General features: G+C 39.7%; 1 protein-coding gene across 1 annotated transcript; it reads left to right on the forward strand.

Annotated features, from left to right (window-relative positions):
- The first annotated feature begins 17349 nt into the window (after positions 1–17349).
- Positions 17350–22320, forward strand: irx1a (iroquois homeobox 1a). The gene is made up of 4 exons (XM_061050995.1): positions 17350–17932; positions 19178–20282; positions 20617–20692; positions 21799–22320. Exons 1-4 carry the CDS (start codon positions 17690–17692, stop codon positions 21872–21874), a joined length of 1500 nt encoding a protein of 499 aa, XP_060906978.1. The 5' UTR covers positions 17350–17689; the 3' UTR covers positions 21875–22320.
- Positions 22321–22740: the final 420 nt, after the last annotated feature.

A 22740-nucleotide genomic window follows, 5' to 3' on the forward strand; every position in this document is an offset into this window, starting at 1 on the left:
ATTACCATGCAGTCCTCCTTCGCCCTCATACGTGGACCCCATTAATCTGGAACTTCGATTTGCATGTAAATGTGGTCAACTTTCATATCATCAAAATACATGAGTCTTACACCATCAGAGAGCCAGCGAGCCATGTTTGTGTTTGTGTGTGTGTGTGTGTATGTGTGTGTGTGTGTGTGTGTGTGTGTGTATGTGTGTGTGTGTGTGTGTGCGCGCGCAGGAAATCTGGGCCTGCAAGCTTCTGTATGAATGTATGCATGTGTACTTGTATATGCACATGCAATTACAGATTTATATATGTGTGTGTTTGCATGAGAGAAGGACATGTGAATGTATTTTTGCAGGTATGCTTGTGCCTGAGTGTGAATTATATATTGGAGAGGTTGGGGTTGAAATAATGCATTGGGGTTTGATGTGCAATTACTGGCATATATTAGGGATTTCAGAGAGGTCAAAAAAGCATGGCAGAGAGGGTGATGAGATATGAGGAGATCAAAAGAGAAAAACATATCAATATTGAAAGTGTATACCTGTGTGTTTGTGGTTGTCAGTAAAGCAGCAAGGGCCAGTACTGAGGAGCATAGCAGACAATGTTTTGCCTCTGAGGTCTTAACTTTGGCACTGGGGTGGAATGATGTAAATGGATGCTTACACACACGTTTGAATAGCAATTACCATTTGACATTTATTTGCCATTTCTGTCCACTGAAACCATATTTTTTTTAACTATTAACATTCAGTAATTGTATAGTTTTTACATTCCCATGTTGAATATTTTATATTGAACATGAAACCAAAACATTGCTAAATAAAAAACATCTTGGGTGCTTGATTTTTGAAGGGCTCGCAAAAAAATATGTTTCTCCACAAAAAAAAGTCCTACAGCGGGATACCACAAAAAAACTTCTGACACACTGCTGCAACACAACCTGATAAGTTGGTTAAACTTTAGTCCCACCTCCGACCATGCATATGGCCAACCAAGGCTTGGTATATAGGGTTGCAGCTGGGGTAGCCAATCAGATATCAGGGGGTGCCCATGCCAGATGACTTGTATGGTGCCTATGATGCTGACATGATGATGATACCTTCAGTTAAGACTTAGAGATCTATTTAGATGAAATAAACTGTATTCATACAGACCAATCTTAATCATAATTGTATCATCATTTATTTATTTATTACAATCAGGCACAATAGCTAGTTGACACAATATTCCCGTTTTTTTTATTTCCATGAATTTACATCAAGTGTATATTTTCTGTGAGATATCAAAGATTTAGCACCACAAATGTGTTTCCAGTGTGGAGACGGAGGTTTTACTGCCGTCTTAGTTAATTCTATTTACCAAGCAGCTCTAGTAAGAGTCACCTGCTGCGAGAAAGGAGCAACGTAGCTATTCTAATGCTTCCAGCTAGCAAGTATCACCCCACCATGTGCTTCAGTGATCACCAGATATTAGAGATATTTAGGCATTATTAATGGAGATTTTATTTTTTTATTCAATAATATATAGTGTAAATTATGGTATGTGTCTTTATAAACAACATTGCATGTTTGCTTTTGAGATGTTATAGTACGAGGTCCATGCTAACTGGAAAGGACAACCCACATAGCACTTTCTGCACCCCGGCATCTTGTAAATCTCTGATGACAGTGCCTCAGGTGACACCTTAGGGACCCTTTTCAAACCTCCCCCCCCCCGGCTCTTACCTTCTCTCCCTGATTGCATCCTTCACATTCAACTATTTGGTAGCATAACAGACCTTTCACCTGCCCAGGTTCCCACATGCCGATTGTGAAGTGTCTTTCCAGAGGGAACGAATCCTAGAGAGTGACACAGCACAGTTAAAAACACTGTCGGTCTGTGAGAGGATGTAGATGTATAACGATAGATGGATTAATGTTAAGAGAGTTAAGAGTAAAAGTTGAATTAGGAGGCATGGGCGGGACGAAAGAGAATGAATTAGAGGAGGGAGAGAAAAGGGGAGATGATGTGAGGGGTTGTGAGGAGGGGGTGAGACAGGTAGGGAGAACTGTGCGGGAAGCTTTAATTGGTCCCTCTATCCATGGATTCATCACTATTTCATGTGCTGTTTAACCTTTGTGAGGCTAAGTTAGTGCACGCTTCTACAGCTGATTGATACAGTAAAGAATAGAGGGATCGCACAGTCCTCTTGTTTAAGTGCCGGAACAGAGGAAGATGTAAATGGTGTGCTGAGATTGTGCTAAAATAAAGTGCCGGTAGATCGCGGCAAAGTAAAGCACTGGCAAATTTCTAAATATAGAGTACACTTTCGTCATGATTCTATTGCTACTTACTATTGACATGTACCTCATATAACCCCCACCTTAAAAAAATCCATCCATATTATCCCTTTCTATCTTTCCTATCTTTCTATCTATCTTTAACTTGAAATCGTAGACACATTAGACATGGTCAAAGTTGGGACTTTTTTGCAGGACCACCCTACGTTTTTTGATGGTCCCCACTGCAATGGAAGAAGCCTCACTCCAATCGATGTCAGAGTGCTACTCTTATGTCTGATAATCTGTGCTTAAGAACAGCAGGCAACCCCTATTCAGAGATCTGAAGACGTTTATAGATCGGACACACAGTTTGACTGAATTTGTGTTCAGTCAAATAAGCACTTGTTAATGTTTCAACAGTATATTTATGACAATAATTAAGAAATGTATGCACTCTCCCTTAGATTGAATAAAAGGTTGTTTCAATACATTTTATACCTCAGTATAGATATCTCTACAGACTTGTATATAACATGCTGTGAGCAATGTTGTTGCTTTTAAAGATGTCATCCATACCAACACACAGAAGATAGGCTAGGTAGAAGGAAAGTGTAGGAAAAGAAAGGGACAGAGAGAGGAAAAGGGACAGAGGAAAAGAGGAGAGAGAGTGTGTGTGTGTGTGGGGGGGGGGGGGGGGGGCACAGCTACTTTCCATCATTATCCTGTAAAGTATCATTTGATTGGCTGCTTGGTGGCAGGGGCCCCTGGTGGCTGCAGCTCTGTCGTCGGGCTAAGGAGAGAAACACACAGCTTTTCACTTTTTCTGTCAAAACTAGCTTTGCCCAAATGGTATCATTTTAAATGCCATGACAGTGGAAGGTGGAAGCGAGTGTGATGGGCCTAAGGGTATACATAGACCCCATATGCTAGTGACACTGATACAAGTGTAATTCTAGACTATTAGAGTGACACGGGAGATCCTCCCAACCCCAAGTCGCGTGCACACACACATTGACACACACTTACACACACACGCACACACACTGACACACACACAACCAAGAGCACGGAGCAGCTGAAGGGGAGGGGGGGATATGTGGAACAGGCTGTCATGCCATGAAAATTTAAGAAATTCTTTAACCTGGCCTTGCCTGATCCCCCCTCCTTTGAATATTTCATAATGCCAAAATGATTTATTAAGTGGAGACAGGTACAGCTCAGGAGGGCCAGGTAGAGCCACAGGGACAACAGCGGGGTAAGACCCACAGGGGGCCGTATCCATCAAAAGACAGGGGGGGAAATAATAATTTCTACTTTATTAAAGCGTAGATATTTTTAAATGATTCTTCTTTTTCTTGGTAGGGTGGAGGGAAAATAAACTTTTTAGCTAACTTTTTATCATTTTTTGACGCCGATCGCAGGTGTACATCATGAAGTAATCTCTATAAATAACACACTGCCCTTACCTTGTGACTGTGACAATTAAGAAAATAAATCTCAACTTCAACGAGCAAATATACACTACTCTTAACCTAATAGCCTCTGCTCTCCGCATGGGTCTTTCTATGAAATAAATAACATAAACAGGACATTTCTAAACAATGCTTTTCACAGTGATTTAGGGAAATACATTCATGAATAAAAATCTAAATATACATTTAGGCCTAAAAAGATTAAACAAAATAATGATAAAATAAGATTAAAAAAAAAAAAGGAAAACCATCTGGCAGCATTGAGTGCTTACAATCTGTTTTCAATCATAATAAAAATCAAAAAGAAGTATTTATCTGCCTCCTTATTAGATTACATGAATATTTTTTGGGAAAGAATAAAGTATGAAAAGTGGGAATATTCTAAAAATGTGTTTTAACCTTTAAAAAACTTTCTCATGCACAAAACACATTGAAAGCTCTATTTCTACTTCCCTTTATTAAAGTAAATGTCTTCCTCACAATATGTTGTAAGCTCTTTTTCTTAACATTGCGTAGCTATCAAAATGTCTCCAATAGGCGTTGTAAACTTAGTAATTAGTGATATGTATTAAATGTCTCCTTCTCTGTGAGGTTTAATATGAAAACAGAAACACAACACATAGAATTATGCACACAAACACACACACACATTCGAGCAGAAACACACAGCTTGTTGACATGATTCGTAGCCTGCTGTTTGTTTGCCATTTAGACTGATTGCTCATGTTTATGATACAATGTATCAAAGTCTGTCTGGGCATATTTACGCATAATTCCATCTCTCTTTATGGCTCATGATTGCCAGAGACACCGTTTGGCCAACAATGTCACAGAGGTCAGAGAGTGAGGAAGGGGGGGGGGAGAGAAATATGGCGAGCGGACATTCAATACCTCAAAGAAGAAGGGAGAAACAGGAAAGATGGAGGCATTAAGGGAAAATGATTGAGGAAGTTAAGATAGAAACAAAAGAGGGCAGAGAGAGAATGAAACCAAAGATATGACACAAGAGAGAGAAAGATAGAGAACCATGGGCAAATAAATGAGAGAGAAAGTGAGAGCCATGGAGAGTGAGCGAGCAGTGAAGCAGATAGGACCCATGGGAGCCACCGGGAGAACAAAAGCAGGCCCTTCTGCTAATTGACTGCAGAATTAGCCCCATCTCCCCCAGTGGGACGCTGGTGAGGCAGTGGCAGATGGAGGCAGACTGGACACCAGAGCAGAAAAAGGGCCTGCAAAAAAACCTGCCGTGAAGCTGCACACAATCGTGGGTCACAACACCGCAACACGTTCCTTGTTTAACAGGACATGGCCGAGCACAGAGAGAACTCTGAAAGGGGGGGGGGGGGGGGGGGGGGGGGGGGGTGTAAAAAAGGTCAAAAGAGGAGGCAGGGACTATTCTAGAGGAGGGAGGTGAGAGGATGGAGGAGTGCACAGTCAGGGAGGATATTATTATTTTATGAATCCTAAGAGTGACTTCACACCCTTGAAGTGCAATGTGAAAATTTAAACGCGTATCCAAATAATGGTTTATAAAGTGAATACAGAGGCTGACATATATTAGATATTTAAGAGTTGATAAGAAGAAAGAAGAAATGTCTCCAATGTTGTGGGGGACACTTTAACTGGAAATGAAACCACACTTTGTTTTCAATGAGTCGTCAATCAATAATGTAATAACAACAGTAAATAAAAAGAACAGGACGCTCTCACATGGACATTCATGCTTGGTTCCTCTGTGTTTTTATGACAACAATATTTTTTGGGTAAACAGGTTCTGTTTCATATTAGTGGGGGGGTTTCTTACTTTTTTTGCGCATCTTTTATGACCACATTGTATCCTTGTTTCAAGTCAGCTGCAATTGCACTTGTATACAGAAGTTTATTTTGATTTTTAGTTTAATTTGTCACTCTCAAACTTCTGAAATGTAAGGGAAGATGCATTTTGTTTGCATTCTATAAGTTCACCAAATAACTTTTGAGGGATAGGCCACATAAAGTGTGAGCCACATGGATAAAACATGTGAAATTAAGTAAAACTAGGAATAAGCAATACAAAAACTTCATTAAACCATAAAACTAATATTTTGCTTTTCCATTTGAACCAAATTAATTGGGCTTCTTAACAAGCAGGTATAAGGAAACAGCCTAATAACTGGTTATACATTTGCTCAAATTGTCCTCATAAATATAATGACATTAATTATGCATTTCCAGCATGATGGTGTGTTAATTTATATAGCATCCCTAAAGTCACTATGTAGTAAAATAAACTTTAAAAGTGTCACAAAGATTATTTATAAATTCAGCATTTCTTCATGTCAAGGTTCAGAGCTTAAAATAAGTTATTTCATTCTGAATCAATAACTCCACAGACACTAGTTTTCCTAAACCTGATAAAAGGATGGATGACGGCACTACACACGCACACACACACGCACACTTCTACACAGTATCCTGCATAACCAAGTAGCCTCTGTTACTATGAAGTTGAATAACATTGCTCAAAGCACTTTTTTAAAGTGCCAAAAGCAGCAGTAGCTCTTTCTAGGGATTACTCTGAGGAATGTATTTACAGTCTCTTTCTCTCACAGAAAGGCTGTATGGAAATCAGAGGACTACAGACACCACTCATGGGCTGTTTTGAAATTCAAAGGAGGTGGGGAGTAAAACTATATTGTCCTTTTGAGGATGCAGGAGGATGCTTTCCATTCTGCGCTGCACCATGACTGTCATAGTAATCTGATATGACAAATTCACATACAGTGGATTAGCTGCCGGTGGTGAAAGCCAGAGCGGTTAATATTTGTTGATGTTGCTTTTATCCAGCAGGTCTGGTGTCCCTCCTGGGCTGTGGTTACCCTGATGCTCAGGAGAGGAAGGAGGGATGGGAAGGAAAGGAAACAAAAAGGAAAGGAATCTTTATTTAATGTCTACTGGAAGGAGTTTATAAAAAAAAAAACCCGGGGCAACTAGGTCTGCTCATCACTTTGTATGCTGTCAAAATCTTTGATGTTCCCCGACTCTTGATGTCGGAGGCTATGAAAAATGCTTAGCTCAATTTAAGCCTCTTGCAAAAAAGGGCTAACAACTGTAATTAAATCATTAAATTCTTGTCTACGCTTCACAGAGCATAGAGAAAATTAACTTCCCACCAACCTCATTTTCTACTTGAACATGAAATAATGATTTTTTTTTTTCTCAAGCTCATATAATTACAAAGCTAACATCTGATAGAGTCAGCATCCAGGGGGGATTATCACATGCATGAGTATTAGACCTCATTACCAGCTTGACTGCAAAATTATTACATCTTGTAATTGGATGGTGAGATTTATACACAGATTGGCCGGGTTTCTGTAAGATTGTAATTACAAGCTTCATTGGTTTGCTACTTATCGGAACTTCACAGAGAAAACAACTGGTAAAATGAAATGAGCATTTCATTAACCTATCGCCTTATCAGGGGAAAAACCTGTGTAACGTTCATGTATGCATTAACATAAATAGGATCATTCATTCTGCCGCCAGATAGCCCGGGCTGGAGTTTTATTTTTTTATTTATTTTTCTCCAAGGCAATGAGGTTGGGGGGGGGAGAAAAGGGGGTGGCGGTGCGGGTTTGATTGCAGGAGGGGAGGAGGTTGGTGGCGATATTCATTCATTTTCACAGAGTTTATTTAACCTTCATAATCCTGTGTTGATGGGAGACGGAGGGAAAAAACGGGGGGCACAGAGGGAAAGAGAGGGGAGGGAAGGAGGGGGAGGGAGGGGAGAGCTGCAAGGGGTGAGTGGGGGAAAGAGGAAAAAATAATAATAAATTAGTTGTCCAACGTTACAAGGGATGAACTCAATATATCTATTACTTAAAGACTAACTGACTGTGAAAGTGCTCATTTCACGAGAGACGAGGCAGTGAGCTGGCGGGTACTCATGGGGCTCTGAAGAGCTGCTCTCCCCCCTCTTTTCTCTCCCCCCTCTTTCTCTCTCTCTCAGCTTTGATGCCCCCCCCCCCTCCCCCTCCCCTCACTGTTAACAAACTCTGGCCGTGTTCCCCTCTTGCTCAAACACAACGGCAGGTGCAGATTGGATGCCCACATAAATAACCTCCTCACACAATGACACCGGGGGATCGATCCAGATTTTGATGGGTGCTGCTGCTCATACAAAAGGAGTGTGTCTGACTCGGTCTGTGTGTGTGTGTGTGTGTGTGTGTGTGTGTGTGTGTGTGTGTGTGTGTGTGTGTGTGTGTGTGTGTGTGTGTGTGTGTGTGTGTGTGTGTGTGTGTTAAGACAGGGCGAGCAGAAAAAAAACAAACGTGGATGAGCAGGATGGGACAGAAGGGAAGACAGAAGAGAAAAGGGGGTAACAAGAGAGATGGAGGAGGAAGAGAGGGGGTGTAAAATGGTTCAATTACAAGGCAAACACTATTTCTCTCTTCTTAACAAGAGATTTCATGGTGTGGCCCGATGTTTGGCAGAAACAGCTGAGTGCCACTAATGCTAAAGCATTACACACCACCAGATCAGCTGGCCCCCTTTTCAGACGGGAGACAGTTGTTATTGAAGTTCATTGTCCGGATTGGTTTTTCTTCTTCTTTTTTTTTTCAGCTGGGATCAATGATGCTTCAACATGGGCGTGATGTAAAAAGGCGTGCTGCAACCTGCCACCCACTCTGAGTCACACTGTCACTGTGCGTGAAACACATGAGTGCACCACCTTTGTTTTTGATTTGTATGTATGTTGTTCTTTATTTAACGTTCCTCAGTCTGTACGCTACAGCCTTTTATTCATTTATGGTAAAAACATCTTATAAGATATCTTGTAAACATATCTCATAAATAGAAAATGAAACTAAATGTACATTTGAGTGCCTGTCAGGAATACTCAACATCAGATTCTAAACAATTTTGTGTATGTAAGTATCAAAGTATTGACAGTTAAGGTTGATAAAACAGATTAATTAATGATTTTAAATAAATGTGTACCGTATTTAGGTCAATGGTTTTAGTTTATTGCAACAATGGAATTTAAAAATTGAAATCGTAGAACTCAATGCTCCAAGATATTTTATTTTCTGACTGCAGTGCAGAAATCTAAAATTGGAGCATTATCAACAAAACAACTCATAGCAACTACATAGATATGTTTGCTGGCGAGAGAAAAATATGTGTTTCACTTTGTAATGTCCATTTTACTTAAAGTATTTTGTCCTCAAAACACAAAGAATGAGGAGTTCAAAACAATACAATCAATTTACTCTGGAAAGTGTGGCTAAATGAAAACTAAACCACGCACAAAATAAACTGTTCTGTACTCGATCCACATCAACTTTTTGGCCTCTTTGTCATTTTACTGATATTCATATAATTTAGCTAGCATATGTTTTGCTTTACATGAGACATCAAAATGACTGTGACATTTTGACAAATATACGGATAGAGAAATAAAAATGGTAGAGAGATAAAGATTAGATCAATTAGGATTTTGATAGACAGACATCCTTGAAGCTCAGAAATGATCCCAATCGTCACTAAATAACATTTCTAAGGTTGTATACTCAGTTTCTGATTCCTTTATGAGCTCATATCTACATCTGTCATGGTTGTCTAAACAGAGAAAAAGAGGACCTCATGTAGTTAGTTGCTGCTCAGCTGCAATGTGAAGATCTAATCTCTGCCACAAAGAGCTAATCTACATCAATAACCCTCTTGGAACCCTGTTTTTTTAGGGTGTTTGCCCTCTAACATCCCCCCCCTCCCACAGATCACTGTGTTTAGAACTCATTACTGCATAAGTGAATCTGACAGACTTCTGCTTTCATGTGTGACCCCGTAACACCAGAGGCTAAAAGGGTGCGAGCAATGGTTAGCCTACTCAGGACAAATGATGACATCAGTAATTTGGATTCAAATAGTAGTGTCTGGTCCCACAGACATCAAGAACAATACCAGCGACAGAAATCAACCTAAGGATGTCACGCTAAATCCATACAAGTTGTATATTTTCATACTACGGATTAAAGTACAAAGCACTACATTCAAATTGTCCAACAACAGCGATATGTGAAAATATGGCTAATTTTTTCCACTTCTTTCTTCAGGCTTGTGTGTTTAAAACAAATTCAACACTCCAGGAAGTTAAAACCCAAAGCAGCAAAAACAGAGTGAGTCTGATCAGTGATCAAGGTGATCGCGGTTTTGTGAGGCGTGAGAGGCCAATGGCATCCCGGGGAGGAACGTCCAGTTACATGAAAACAGCAGGTTTTAACTTCTACCAATAGTTAGTACAAAGCAAAAAAAGAAAAAGCAGCACAACATGATAAGATATGAAAGGAACCACCTCATTAAAATTCCATTTGTCCTGCTTTCTGTTGATCATTTTATCTATAAGTCTTTACCTCACTATCAAAGAGTGTAATTTCAAAAGAATACTTCAGTGTACAAAAATCTTTTTTTCCCCATGAAGGCCCCTTCCTTAAAATTCAATTAACTTTGTGGATAAATCTATATGGGAATTGTATCATCTGAAAGCAGATTTGCATGGTCCCATTTTTTTTTTCCCAACCATTTCTGAGACTGCAAATAAACATCTGCAATGCAGCTCTAAGCTTGTGTTTCAATGCTTGAGTCTTCCTTATTCGAATTTAACATAAAATTATGTGAAGACTCTGATATCGCTGTTCTCTTTGTCCAAAGTATTTTTGCTACATCTTACACATTTACTCTACTTTACATACATCTGCAACTGAATTGCGATACATTTATCGGTGTATGTATATATCCTCGTAGCCCGTTGGCTCATTAGAAGTCTGTAGATTATTCATGGAGCAGTTAATTGTAATGGATTATGCATTGCCAAAAGGTAGCTTCTGCAGTATGCTGACTTGTGCAGTTTTTGTGAATGAGTATGCAACAGGTTTTGGCTTCAAATATTGTAGCTTTCAATGGAGGTGAATAACTCAAAATGAGGAAATTGGATTGTTTTTCCTTCTTAAAACTCATGATTAAAGTTTCCCATGAAGTCATTCATCGACGCAAAAAGTTTTGAGTTGAGTAAAACTACTAAACTAAGTTGATCTTAAAACTACTTCTGGGATTTTTTTTTAACTGGTTATGAAACAGAGTGAAATTACCAAAAAAAAAAAAAAATCAGCATAAAGTTAGGGTAGGGTTAGCGTTAGGGTAAACAGCGCACTGTCTAAAGTGATAAACAGCGCACTGTAGAACTTGTTGTTTACAATTTACACTGCAAAGATTCTTGGCATAAGTGATAGATCACACTTTAAGTATAAAAAAACAGAAGGGTGAGATTTTCTGATGAAAAACATTACTTCCAGTTGCACAGGATATAATCAGCAAAGGGAAAAGACGTATTGTTTTGTCCTAAGTTGACGCCAAAATCGTCATCATCATTCTTCAAATTCATCCAACATATCTGAAACAAGTTTGCAAAAATGTTACATATAAGTTCAAATTACACACTGATTTTAGTTAAACACTGAAATGAGTGAGTTCTTGTTATGTTATTCCAAACTCTTGTTAAGAACTTTTATTTGTGTCTAGTTTGGCGCCCCCTGTGGTCAAAGTCATAACTTTTATCTCTCTGCTGATCCAGTCATTTTTGCAGTTAACGAATGTAAACAGCTAAAGGCTATCCGTTTCCCTGAATGGGTTGAGTATATCTAGTTTTACAGTGTGCAAAGAGCTGTGCTTACAATTTCAGATATGCTTCTTGCAAAAAAAATAAACATTTAATTTAAAAATACTTTTATGTGTTCTTAATGTTAATCCTCTTAGGTCGAAACTGCAATGAAACACTTGACTAAACTCAGTTAAAATCTTTGAATGGCCAGTAAACACTACATCCTCTTTTTCTCCTCTCTCCCTGTCTCTCTCTCTCTCTCTCTCTTTGGCTAGCTATAGCTATTCATTAGCTGCAGCCCCTATGGCAATGAGAGTCTTTAACCTCCATTAGATCTAATGTTGATATGTTTCCCCAGCAAAGAGCCAAAACAATTAACACCCCTTCTCACATTTCTCTCCCCTTGGCCCCTAACCACATCAGAATCTAGGCCCACCCGTTCATTACCCACCCCTGAGAATGCCCTTGGGGAGGAGAAAAGTCAGATCCCTGGCTGTTGTCTTTTGTATGGTATGCAGTTAGAAGCCAGAATGAGTTAAAAGAAACTTGTCAACAGTAATGAAGTGCTGTGTTTTCCCTTTAACTTTGTCTCAACGTGGTAGCAAGCAACACTCACTTAATCATGACAGATAACACCCACTGTGCTAAGTGTTTGGTCTTGTTTTTTAATATAGTCATTATTTAATATATCATTATACTATCAGTAACAGTAGTGATAGTAGTATCCATGCTGCAGTAGCCATTCATTATTGAATTACAGTGCAGAACAGTGTGTTCTGCGGGGTGAGAGTTACGCTCAGTGCAACTTAGACTTTTGTTTAACCCTTTTTGTAAGTGATAGCATTTCAACACTGCTGATTCAGCAGAAACTAAATGTTTTTGAATAAAGTGTACCATATCCACTACAAGGACATTTTATCAACATAATTAGGAAATGTTAAAAAGCTATCCACCATTTACTCAAATATTTGTAATGCACATATCTTCAAAACACTCACTGACAACATATTCTATCTATTTAGTCCTATACAGTATAGCAACTAAAACAAAGTTACTTGTTTTTCTTCTGCATCTAAAATGAAAAGTAAGGGAAATGTGGGCAGTTCTTAAATAATGACACCAAATGCAAAAATGACAACAGTGACCTGCAGCACATGACAGGACAATGAACTTTATCAACATCCAACTGAAACCAAAATCTTAACCCTCACTTCCATATGGAGTGTTACTTATGTCTAAACATTTCGGACTGAAGATGCCAACCTCTGTCTCGAATGTCAGTCATGCACTTTGTGTATTTCTTATTAAAAAGATTACTGGCATACAAATTAGTAACATGTAAACATCATTTATAGGAGACAGGGTTTGATTTAGATATTTAAAAAAAAGTTAAAAAATAAAATTGCTGCTTAACAACATAAACTAAGTACTTATTTAATCAAAATCGATAAGTCAATTATTTAGAACGTTTTGCTAAATTGCAGTTATTATTAAAGGACTTGCTATTAGCATTATGTAATACAGGTGATTGTCTAAAAATCTGAGTTAGTTTAAGTCGAGGTGGTGCACTGTCATTTTAAATATTAACTTAAGATGAAAATATTTAATGAATTCAGTCGCAAAAAGTAGGTAAGTAGCCCTTTTTACTTGGAGAAAGTTGGAACCAACGTGGAGACATTTGCAGAAAAATAAGAAAAGTATGTGTTTTGAATGCACGTCCTTTTACAGAACTTATATCCCATATGAGCACAAGTAGACTAATGCTCATATAGTAATACATTGACTAGTCATCAATAATCATGTACCTGTTGCATGGCCAAACATGAAGAATGGCACCTTTAAATTTAGCAACAATTTGAGCTAGGAGGCGCTTTATCACGTCAACACTGGGGGAACAGCACCCCTCAAAGTGTTGAGCTGTCAAGTGCAAAACGTCTTGACCTTCTAATACCCAGAATAGACCTCTTTTATTAACCAGGAAATTCCTATTTTCCTTACCTATAGGTGTGGTGCAGTTGTCTGTGTATCAGATGTCTCACAGTAACACCAGTGGTCCTATGACGCTAACCAAGAGCTAAATACTTTAGTTGCTCTGACGCAGTTCAGGGAGTTCTCTGGAACCGTGCGTGAGTGTACATGTTTGCCATGTTAAAGGGAAGAGGTCTAACAGTTGTGGCGCTCTGTTAATATCAACGATATTCATCTAATCTCTTCAGGGGGGAAAGAAGTTTTGGTTTCAACACTTAATTTGATAATCTGTGAGAAAAGCACAAAAGGGACATTCTGCAGATTCTTAACCTTTCCTCAACTTTGGCACTCCCAGAGGCAGGAAAGGAGGATCTTTCAGCACAGTTATTAGTTCACAGAAACACCCCTGACCTCTGCGCTGGTAGCCGACTGTCAGCAGAACCCCTCTTATTGTAATGCAGGTTCACTCTCTTTGACTTCTACTGGACTCATTGAGGTTTAGATGCTGGCCTGGTTAAAGAGGCTGCAGTTAAAGCATACAGAGACTTTTAAATAGGCCTATACTGATTTAGGTGAAATTATAAGACTACAACCCCATCTACTTTGTAGATAATATATCACTGAGTAAGGTCTTTTACCTGCTTTTTGTAAAGGGTCTTGAGATAACATTTGTTATGAATTGACGCGATAAAAATAATTTTGATTGACTTCCATGACCCCATACTAAAACATTGTTTTTTATTAAATGTAAAAAAAATTGTTAACATGCATGTTAAAGAACAAGAGCCTTTTTCAGAATATATTTTGTAGTGATTATTATTTTTTTATATATATATAATAAAAGGCAAACATGAATAAGCTTTGGTCATTTGCAACAAAAACATTTTTTTTCTTTGTTTACATGTCCTTAACTGTCTTATATAAATCTTGAGGAAAGAATTTTGAAAATTAAAAGACCTAAACCACAATAATAAAACATAATATTGCATATGGCTTGCAAAACACCGGGCAATATCTATTTTATTATACTTTTAACTTTACCCGTGTGTATAATAGTCAGTTTGTGATTGTTGTTTGTGTTGTTCAAAATGGAGCATGCTACTATGTTTTACAGTATTTCTATCTTGAGCAATGAGTGAGCTTTCTAATAACTAGAACAGGGTTTTTGAGAGTATTTCTGCTTATTTTAAAAGCTTTAGAGTATCAAACTCTAGGCCATCAGAGAAAGGCAGCCATGAGGTTTTCATCTCTTTATCTTAGGCTCAAGACGTTTAGGCCTGAATGAAAACACACATCGATAGTACAAAAGCATTATTGACTGGTGGGTATGTCTTCTGTGGAGAGCAGGTATCAAGAAAATAATGGTGAAGATTAAATAGTCAGGAAATGTAGTGTGAGTCTGCAGACTCTTTGTTTAAAAGAAAGTGTCCCCTACCTGAGTGACTTATTAGAATGAGGCCATTAAGCCATAACAGCTTATGAAGAGGCTCCTGTAGATTTACATGATAAAATGTTCTCATAGACACGAGCAGCCTGGGGATTATTTATTTTACGTTATTTAAATGGAAAGTGTATTCAAAAAGTTAGGACGGTGTGTGTGCGCGCGTGCGTGTCCATGTATGCATGAACGCACGTGAGCGCGTCATATGGCAACTTATGCGGATGGTGTAAGCCCATCTGTTTCGAGGGGGAAATAACATTTGAAGAGAGCGAGTTGTGGACGAGTTTGAAAAAAGGGGATGGACGACGAGAGGATCCGGAACAAAGTCTCTCGCTCGCTCGCTCTCTCTCTCTCTCTCTCTCTCTCTCTCTCTCTCTCTCTGGGTTAAAGCTGAAGAGCTGCTTGTAGAGCTTGAGTGTGTAATGAGAGTTTAACAAGACCCAATAAATCAGTTAACCGTGGAGGTTTATTGCCCCCAACACGTGTCATTGTTTACCATGAGTCTATAGTTTCTATTTTTCCAAAAGGAAATTAACTTTTTATTTAAAAAAATATAAATATAAAAAAAACTCTAATTGAGGTTTAGAACCTTTTTTTAGAATTTCATTTAAAAAATCATACTTCTGTTATTGTTTTGTTATTTAAAGTTATTTAAACTAGTGCTTAATTGCTATGTTGGTCATTAGTCTATTTAGTTTTTTTGTTTTCTAGTTTTTTTTTAAAACATTTCTCTCATTTCTCCTCAGATATATTTTTTTCCCAGACCCCATCCTCCTCCACCACTCCCCAGCCCAGCACGACCATCATATTTAGCCCCCTGCACACATTTCCAGCGGGTTATCACAATTGCCATTCCTCCCCTCCTTTCTGATGTGTTACCCAGATTACCATCAGTGCCCCTCAGATATTTTGAACAGATCCTCGGCGAGCGGCAATATCCACTCGGAGCCATCTGGTGCAGATCAAAATCTACTGACTTCTTGGGCTTCAGTCGTTAAGGCATTAAATCTAGATCTACAGAAAAACCCCACCCGTTGACTCGGGATGTGGGCGATATAAGAATCAAATCAAATAAAAAAAGAAGTGTTAAAACACGACCAGCAACCCCCCACCCGTGAGCCTCATGGCTGTGTGAGGAGTGGACAGCTGAGGAAAGTGGAGGTTAAAGTCCGAGCCTTTTCTTTTTCTGAGCTGGGAAATGGATAAGCGGTTCAGGAGGAGGTGACCAAAAACTACAGCAGATTTTTTTTTTCTATTCAACTCTCATGGGATTACATTTTTTTAATATGCCACCTATTTTCTGAGAGGACAGAAAATGTAAAACCTTAAAAACTGAAAAAATAAATCTGTGCTTTTTATGAATGCAAAATTATAATAATAGTAATATAATGTGAACGAGTTTCTAACTCAGAAATTCCTCTTCTTTTTCACTTTTTAAAACTTAAAATGTTGGAAGTGAAATAAACAACACTTAGATTAAATTAGAGACTCAAACTGTGTTTGGATGTTTTTTTTTTGTGGCGTGTGCAGGGACGTGCAGACTTCACAGCCTGGTGCCTCGGTGTTTGACTTGTCCCCTGGCTTTGCTTCATTCCTTTCCACTCAAAACAAGGAAACGTGAAGTGGCTCTGTTGTTACAAAGGACAACAGCAAGCTGGTTGAAGTCCACACACACAAACAGACGCGCGCATGCAGATGTAAAGTGGGTGAGAGGAGAGAGAAAAAAAAGAGAGGGAAAGGGAGAATTTGGCTGATTAAACCTTTATGAAGAAATCAAAGAACACCCAAAAAAGAAGTCAATAAAAGCATTCAAAATTAATAAATTATGTGGAGAGATTTTAACGGTTTTTTGGAAAGGCTTTGACTTTTGGAGAAGAAAAGCGTCGAGAAATGATTGAAGCTTTGAACCTTTGACGCAATTACTAATGGCAGCAATGTAATAATTTATTATTTGTGTTGGGCGTTTTTCTATTAGAATATTTCCTTTACAATTTCTCACCACAGAAACACACAAATGTTAAACGATTTCCCATTTTAAAAGTGCGCAAGTTTGAAAAGAATACAAGAAGAAGACTGCAAATAATGCAATGAACTCTGAGAAAGAAGACACATTTAGAGTAAATTAATCTCTATGAATTTAATAAAACGCACCAACAGCCCGTGATACCAAACAATAACTCGACTGCGGAGTGCCACTTTCCTCCGTTAATTACAATTCAATCTATATTCAACGAAGTTCCTTCTTATGACGGGTTTACTTCCCCCTGTGTCGGACAGCTGTAAAATCGTGTCGACAGGTTGTCATACAACAATCAAAGCCTTCGGTGAATGGACTCTAATGCTTGAACATTTAACATACAATAAGTCCAAACATGGAGGGGGAGAGAGAGAGAGAGAGAGAGAGAGAGAGAGAGAGAGAGAGAGAGAGCGAGGGAGTCAGAGTCAGAGAGAGAGGGAGGGAGGGAGAGAGAGAGAGAGAGAGAGAGGGTAAAGAGAGAGAGAGAGAGAGGCCCCAGCCAATGTGCTCACTCTATATTCACATTATCCACATTGCTCCAAACGAGGAGGAGCTTGCAGGCTCAAGTAGGGGATGCCAATCAAAGCATCAACTTCAAATTGTATCTGAGAGATCAGCCTGGAGACCTCAGGGCCAGGCGCGTCAGTCGGAGCGCAATTGTTGATCTGATCACATCCAGCGGACTTTGCGCGAGAAAAAAAAGAGAGGAAGCCGAGATTTAAGAGCGGGTTGTTTTGACTGCACACAACTGTGTATGTCTGTAGTAGCTGTGACTTTGGCTTGAAGACTTTCCCTTCACTCTTCCTGGTTCCCTTTTTTTCTTCGTTCTTCTCTTGCACAGTTTATTTTTTTACGCACAGTTTGTCGGACGGTGCAGCTGTGCGGTGAATTCGGCGGTGGAGATGTCTTTCCCGCAGCTAGGCTACCCGCAGTATCTGAGTGCCTCCCAGGCGGTGTACGGGGGCGACAGGCCGGGAGTGCTTACGCCTTCATCCCGAGGAGGGAGCACCGAGCTCGGGGGAAGTCCGTCCGCCACCGCAGCGGCGGTCACGTCGGTGTTGGGCATGTACGCCAACCCGTACGCACACAACTACAGCGCTTTCTTGCCGTACACCAGCGCGGATCTGGCTCTTTTCTCACAAATGGTAAGGAGGAAATGTTTGTTTTTGTTTTGTTCATTGAGAGCTGGAAAGACGATTGTTTATGTTTAGTGTGTCCACTGTTGTCTGAAAAAAAAACATGCACGACAGCATGTCTTTGGCGTCTAAAGAATAGGAATAAAGACATGTAAATGCGTTGTAGTTATCTGATTTTTTTTCTCTAATAAAGCTAAATGATAGTCCCACCGCGCTCTGATTTCGACAGTTTAGTGTCATGCTGTCAGGCTGAGTTAGAAATATGAAAAGTTTGACTTGTGAAGAAAAAGAACAAAATCATTTATTTAATCGTGAAGGAGAACGTTTAAATTATGTATTTAACACCATCCATACACCTAGTGTCTCTTGTTGTTAGCATGATTTTAAGATATTTGGAGGGTCAACAAAAGTGTTTTGGCATGCACCACGCAAATGAAAAGTTTTTACTCGCTTCCAACTCCGGATCTCCCAATTTTCTTAGCAGATCAAATCCTAGCTGTCACGCACAAATGTAAAGTAAAATGCTGCAGCACGTTTTCATTATTAACTGCATAATGGCACAAATGTGTTTAGGAAATCTAGGTGGAGAATTGTCAAAAAATGCATTGCCTAAATGAACCTGGTGATAATAATAGACACATGCAGTGTGTCAAAGTGTGTATCAGGATCAGCAGTAACTTCTGCGCAAAAGCTTGAAAATAAAAGCCTTTATCGAGAATCATAATGTGCTTTGCAACAAAAACTGGTCGACGTGTTTTGAAAGCTGTTCCCAAAGCAAATGTAAACTAGGAAGGGGATTCAATCCGGCACTAAAGTGTGAGTGTGGCACGCTGGGAAAACTTCACTTAGGCCTTCAAAGTGCTCTGACATAGAAAGGAGGGTTGAGGGGAGTTTGGCAGGTACACGTGAAAGCTGGGGATTTGCATGTGTGTTCACAGTGATGCAACCCACTTTCGCTTGTCCTATTGACTTTATATGTTGCGTTATTGGACTGTCATGTATGAAACATGTCTGCTAATAAAATCGGGCAGGTGCCGCAGGCCTAGCATGTGCTATTTTGCAAGTTGAGCAGCTTGTTTGTGAAAACTGAGATGGTGGAACTAGTTTAAATCGCAGCTACAAAGTCTTGAATAATGTGAGATACTGAGTAAAATAATTAATTTAGGTAATAATTCAGTCATTTTAATTATAATGCATATGGAATATTCCACTTTTATTACAAAATATATATTAATATTTCTTCTCATTTTGAAGGGATCCCAGTATGAGCTAAAGGAGGGTCCTGGCGTCCATCCTGCCAGCTTTGCAGCCCATACCTCCCCAGCCTTTTATCCATACGGTCAGTTTCAGTACGGGGACCCAGCCAGGCCCAAGAACGCCACCAGGGAGAGCACCAGCACCCTGAAGGCCTGGCTCAACGAGCACCGTAAGAACCCCTATCCCACCAAGGGGGAGAAGATCATGCTGGCCATCATCACCAAAATGACCCTGACGCAGGTCTCCACCTGGTTCGCCAACGCCAGGAGGAGGCTCAAGAAGGAGAACAAGGTGACCTGGGGCCACAGGAGCAAAGAGGACGGGGAGGATGGGAACTTGTTCGGCAGCGGGGACGAGGCGGAGAAAAACGAAGACGACGAGGAGATCGATTTGGAAAGCATTGATATAGACAAAATCGACGATAACGACGGGGATCAGAGCAACGAGGACGATGACGATAAGTCCACAGAGGGGAGCCGGGATCACAGAGTCGTTGTGGGGGCGGGGGGAGAGCTGGACAGCTTGGAGAGAAGACGGGCCTTCGCGCTGCAGGCCCACGAGGTGTTTGACAAATCTAAGAGCACAATTTCACTTCACCCAGGGAGTAAGGAGAACTCGGACGGCAACAACAACAACAACACCACGAGAGTTTTATCCCCGGATAGACCTGGGAGCTTTCCACTCCCGTCTAACAATAAGCCCAAAATCTGGTCTTTAGCTGAGACCGCCACTAGCCCTGATAGTTCCTCTCAGAAACCCACGTCCCCCTGCGCCCCATCGGCCACCACGCACCCATCAGCGCCCCACCACCAGATCCAGACTCACCCGGCTTTCCTCCCCAGTCACGGACTGTACACGTGCCAGATTGGGAAGTTTCACAACTGGACAAACGGGGCTTTCCTGGGTCAGAACTCCCTGCTCAATGTGAGGTCGTTTCTGGGAGTTAACCAGCACCATCACCACCACCACCACAACCACCACGCGTCGTCCCAGCAGCAGCAGCAGCAGCCGACGTCAGTGGTGGTGTCGCCGGGAGCAGTTGCAGCAGCACTCAGCAATGACAGCAAGGCCTCACCAGAGACCCACAGTCCCAAGCACATAGGTAGGGTATAACGTGGGAAAAAATGACACATGCAAGTGCAAAAAAAATTAAAAAAAATCTTACTACACAGTTATTATGTGCATTCACTTAATACTGATTTAAAAAAATAATCATAAACAATTATGATCACAAAGGACTATGTGTACACACATGGACATAAAGGCAGTACACACAGACACTCACACACCTAAAATATGAATGTTGACATACCAGATACAAAACAATCCTTCGTTGTGTTGTGTGATTATATAATAATTAAATTTAAAAAACAGGCCTTTAATATTTATAGCAGTGCAGTGTTGAAACGTGATTTTTTTGTTTTTTTGTTTTTTAGACCATGAAAACGGTGTACGGTCTGTCTCACCCCCAACACAGACCCTGAAGTCTTCCTTTCGACCCATCATCGACAGGTGAGACAAGTTTAAACTCATCTTAATTTAATTTCTTGCTTTATTTTTTTATTATTATTTTTTTGTTGTTGCAATTTTCCATTGTTGCAAACTCGCATTATTGCCTCGACTAACTCAGAAACCCCAGCCTTGTGTATAAAATAAATTGAACTGATTTATCCTTATCTTATCACCAGTAGGCCTATCTATAACAGAATTATCAAAATAGCTCAAACTAAGCATGGACGAGGGAGTAGGCCCAGAATATGAAGGTGTAAATCCTGGAATTATTCCACAAATAACATGTGATTGTAAGGGCTGAAAAGTCCAGCATATAAACCTCGAGTTTATGACTGCAGTTTTAATTCTTAGATATTTATTTTTTTCCTCTTTAGAATATCAACAATAAGACTTCAAAATAAAATGAACAAAGATAAATAAAACACAGTTTGCTTTGCGGGTGACAGGGGTCTTGACTCCCATCCCACTCCCCCTTTAATTCCTCCCCTCTAGGGAGTGTGTGGCTACTTATCAAGTCACCGAGTAAAACGGGCTCTGTCTGGGCTGTGTGCTTTCCCTAAAGACCCCTGGGAGAGCCGGAGCCCAGGGGATCGCTCTGATCGAGGAGGAAAGAGGGAAAGTTTACCTCTGTTTCAAGCATTACAAAATACCCCCTTATTTTTTATGACTGTTGCACGGAGAGACATAAAGCAGTCTCTTTAAAATAACAAGCATATTCCTTTAGAATGAGGATTTGCTTTTTTCGCACGCAAAAATATCGTTAAAATAATTACTACAATTTCATTATCATCATGTATTTTTTTATATTTAGCCTATGTATTTTTTTTTTTTTTTAAATAGTATTACTATTATTATTATTTTTATTATTATTATTATTATTTAATCGTGGTTCGGGAGCTGAATATTTTAACATTTTCAAATTGTGATCATTATGAATTTATTGACTTCATTATCAAACGAAGTGGGGCCGGGATTGGAGAGGGGGGGAACTGCAGTCTGTTTCGAATGAAATCCGTTCAGCCTGCACACTTGAGATGCATATTGAGACCCGCTGTCCAAACACTGCGGGGTTATTTATCTACCTCTCTGTATTATTCTTTATCCAGATCCTCTCTGCCTTCCAGCGCCAGGAGTCCGCAAGACGCCACGCAACGGGTCCTCACCGCTCTCTCCTCGGCTTGATCAACACTTTTTTTTTTCTTGCTTGAAAAAAGAAAAAGAAAAAAAACAGAAAATAGAAAACGACTTTACACCCCCTGAAAAAAGGACAATGAGAAATAATAATGCAGCATAGCATTCAGTCGGTACAGAACAAATGGCGTAATTTGGTAATATCCTGTGGATGGATGGATTACTTCCTCTATTGTTGTGTAGCCTATAATCGCGCCTATAATGTTACTCTCTCTCTCTTTCTCCACTCTGCCCTGGCAGGCTGGGACATTTCGGTAGGCTTTTTACTTTGTTATTATAATTATTATAATTATTATTTTTGTCTTTTTCTTGTGTTTTTTGGTGTCTTTTCTTTAATGTAAATACCAAGTGATTTAAATTTGTAAATAGGAAGCGTTGAAGGAATTTGTCCAGATCGTATATTTTGCCTAATAAACTAAATGAAATTATAGAGAAAACTCGGGAGTATCATCGTATTATTATTATTATTTAATTTGTTTTTGTTAAGAAAATGTTGAGGCCTATATCATTTTTATTTTAAGAAAGGTGGGAATGGGGTGTAAAAAAAAAAAAAGGTCCTTTGGCAGTCTGCATGCAGGCTTAATTTTATTCACGTTGTGGAGGAAAGCAGCGTGGATGCATTGAGGTGCTAATAAGTGTCCAGATGGTTGCTGGTGACAGAAAATGGACAGGAGCAGCTGGGAAGGTCATTAAGTAATAATATGGGAACGCCCAGTCCAAACAAAATCAAATGGTTAAAATCTAATCTGTCAGAGAGAGAAGTCGATTCGAAGATAAATTATTAATATTTTCGGGGTTTTTGGGGGGGGGGGGGGGGGGGGGAATGGGCAGGGGGAGGAGTAAAAAGGGGTTTGTGT

This window comes from Labrus mixtus, chromosome 11 (assembly GCF_963584025.1).
Source record: "Labrus mixtus chromosome 11, fLabMix1.1, whole genome shotgun sequence".
Classification (NCBI taxonomy): Eukaryota; Metazoa; Chordata; class Actinopteri; order Labriformes; family Labridae; genus Labrus; species Labrus mixtus.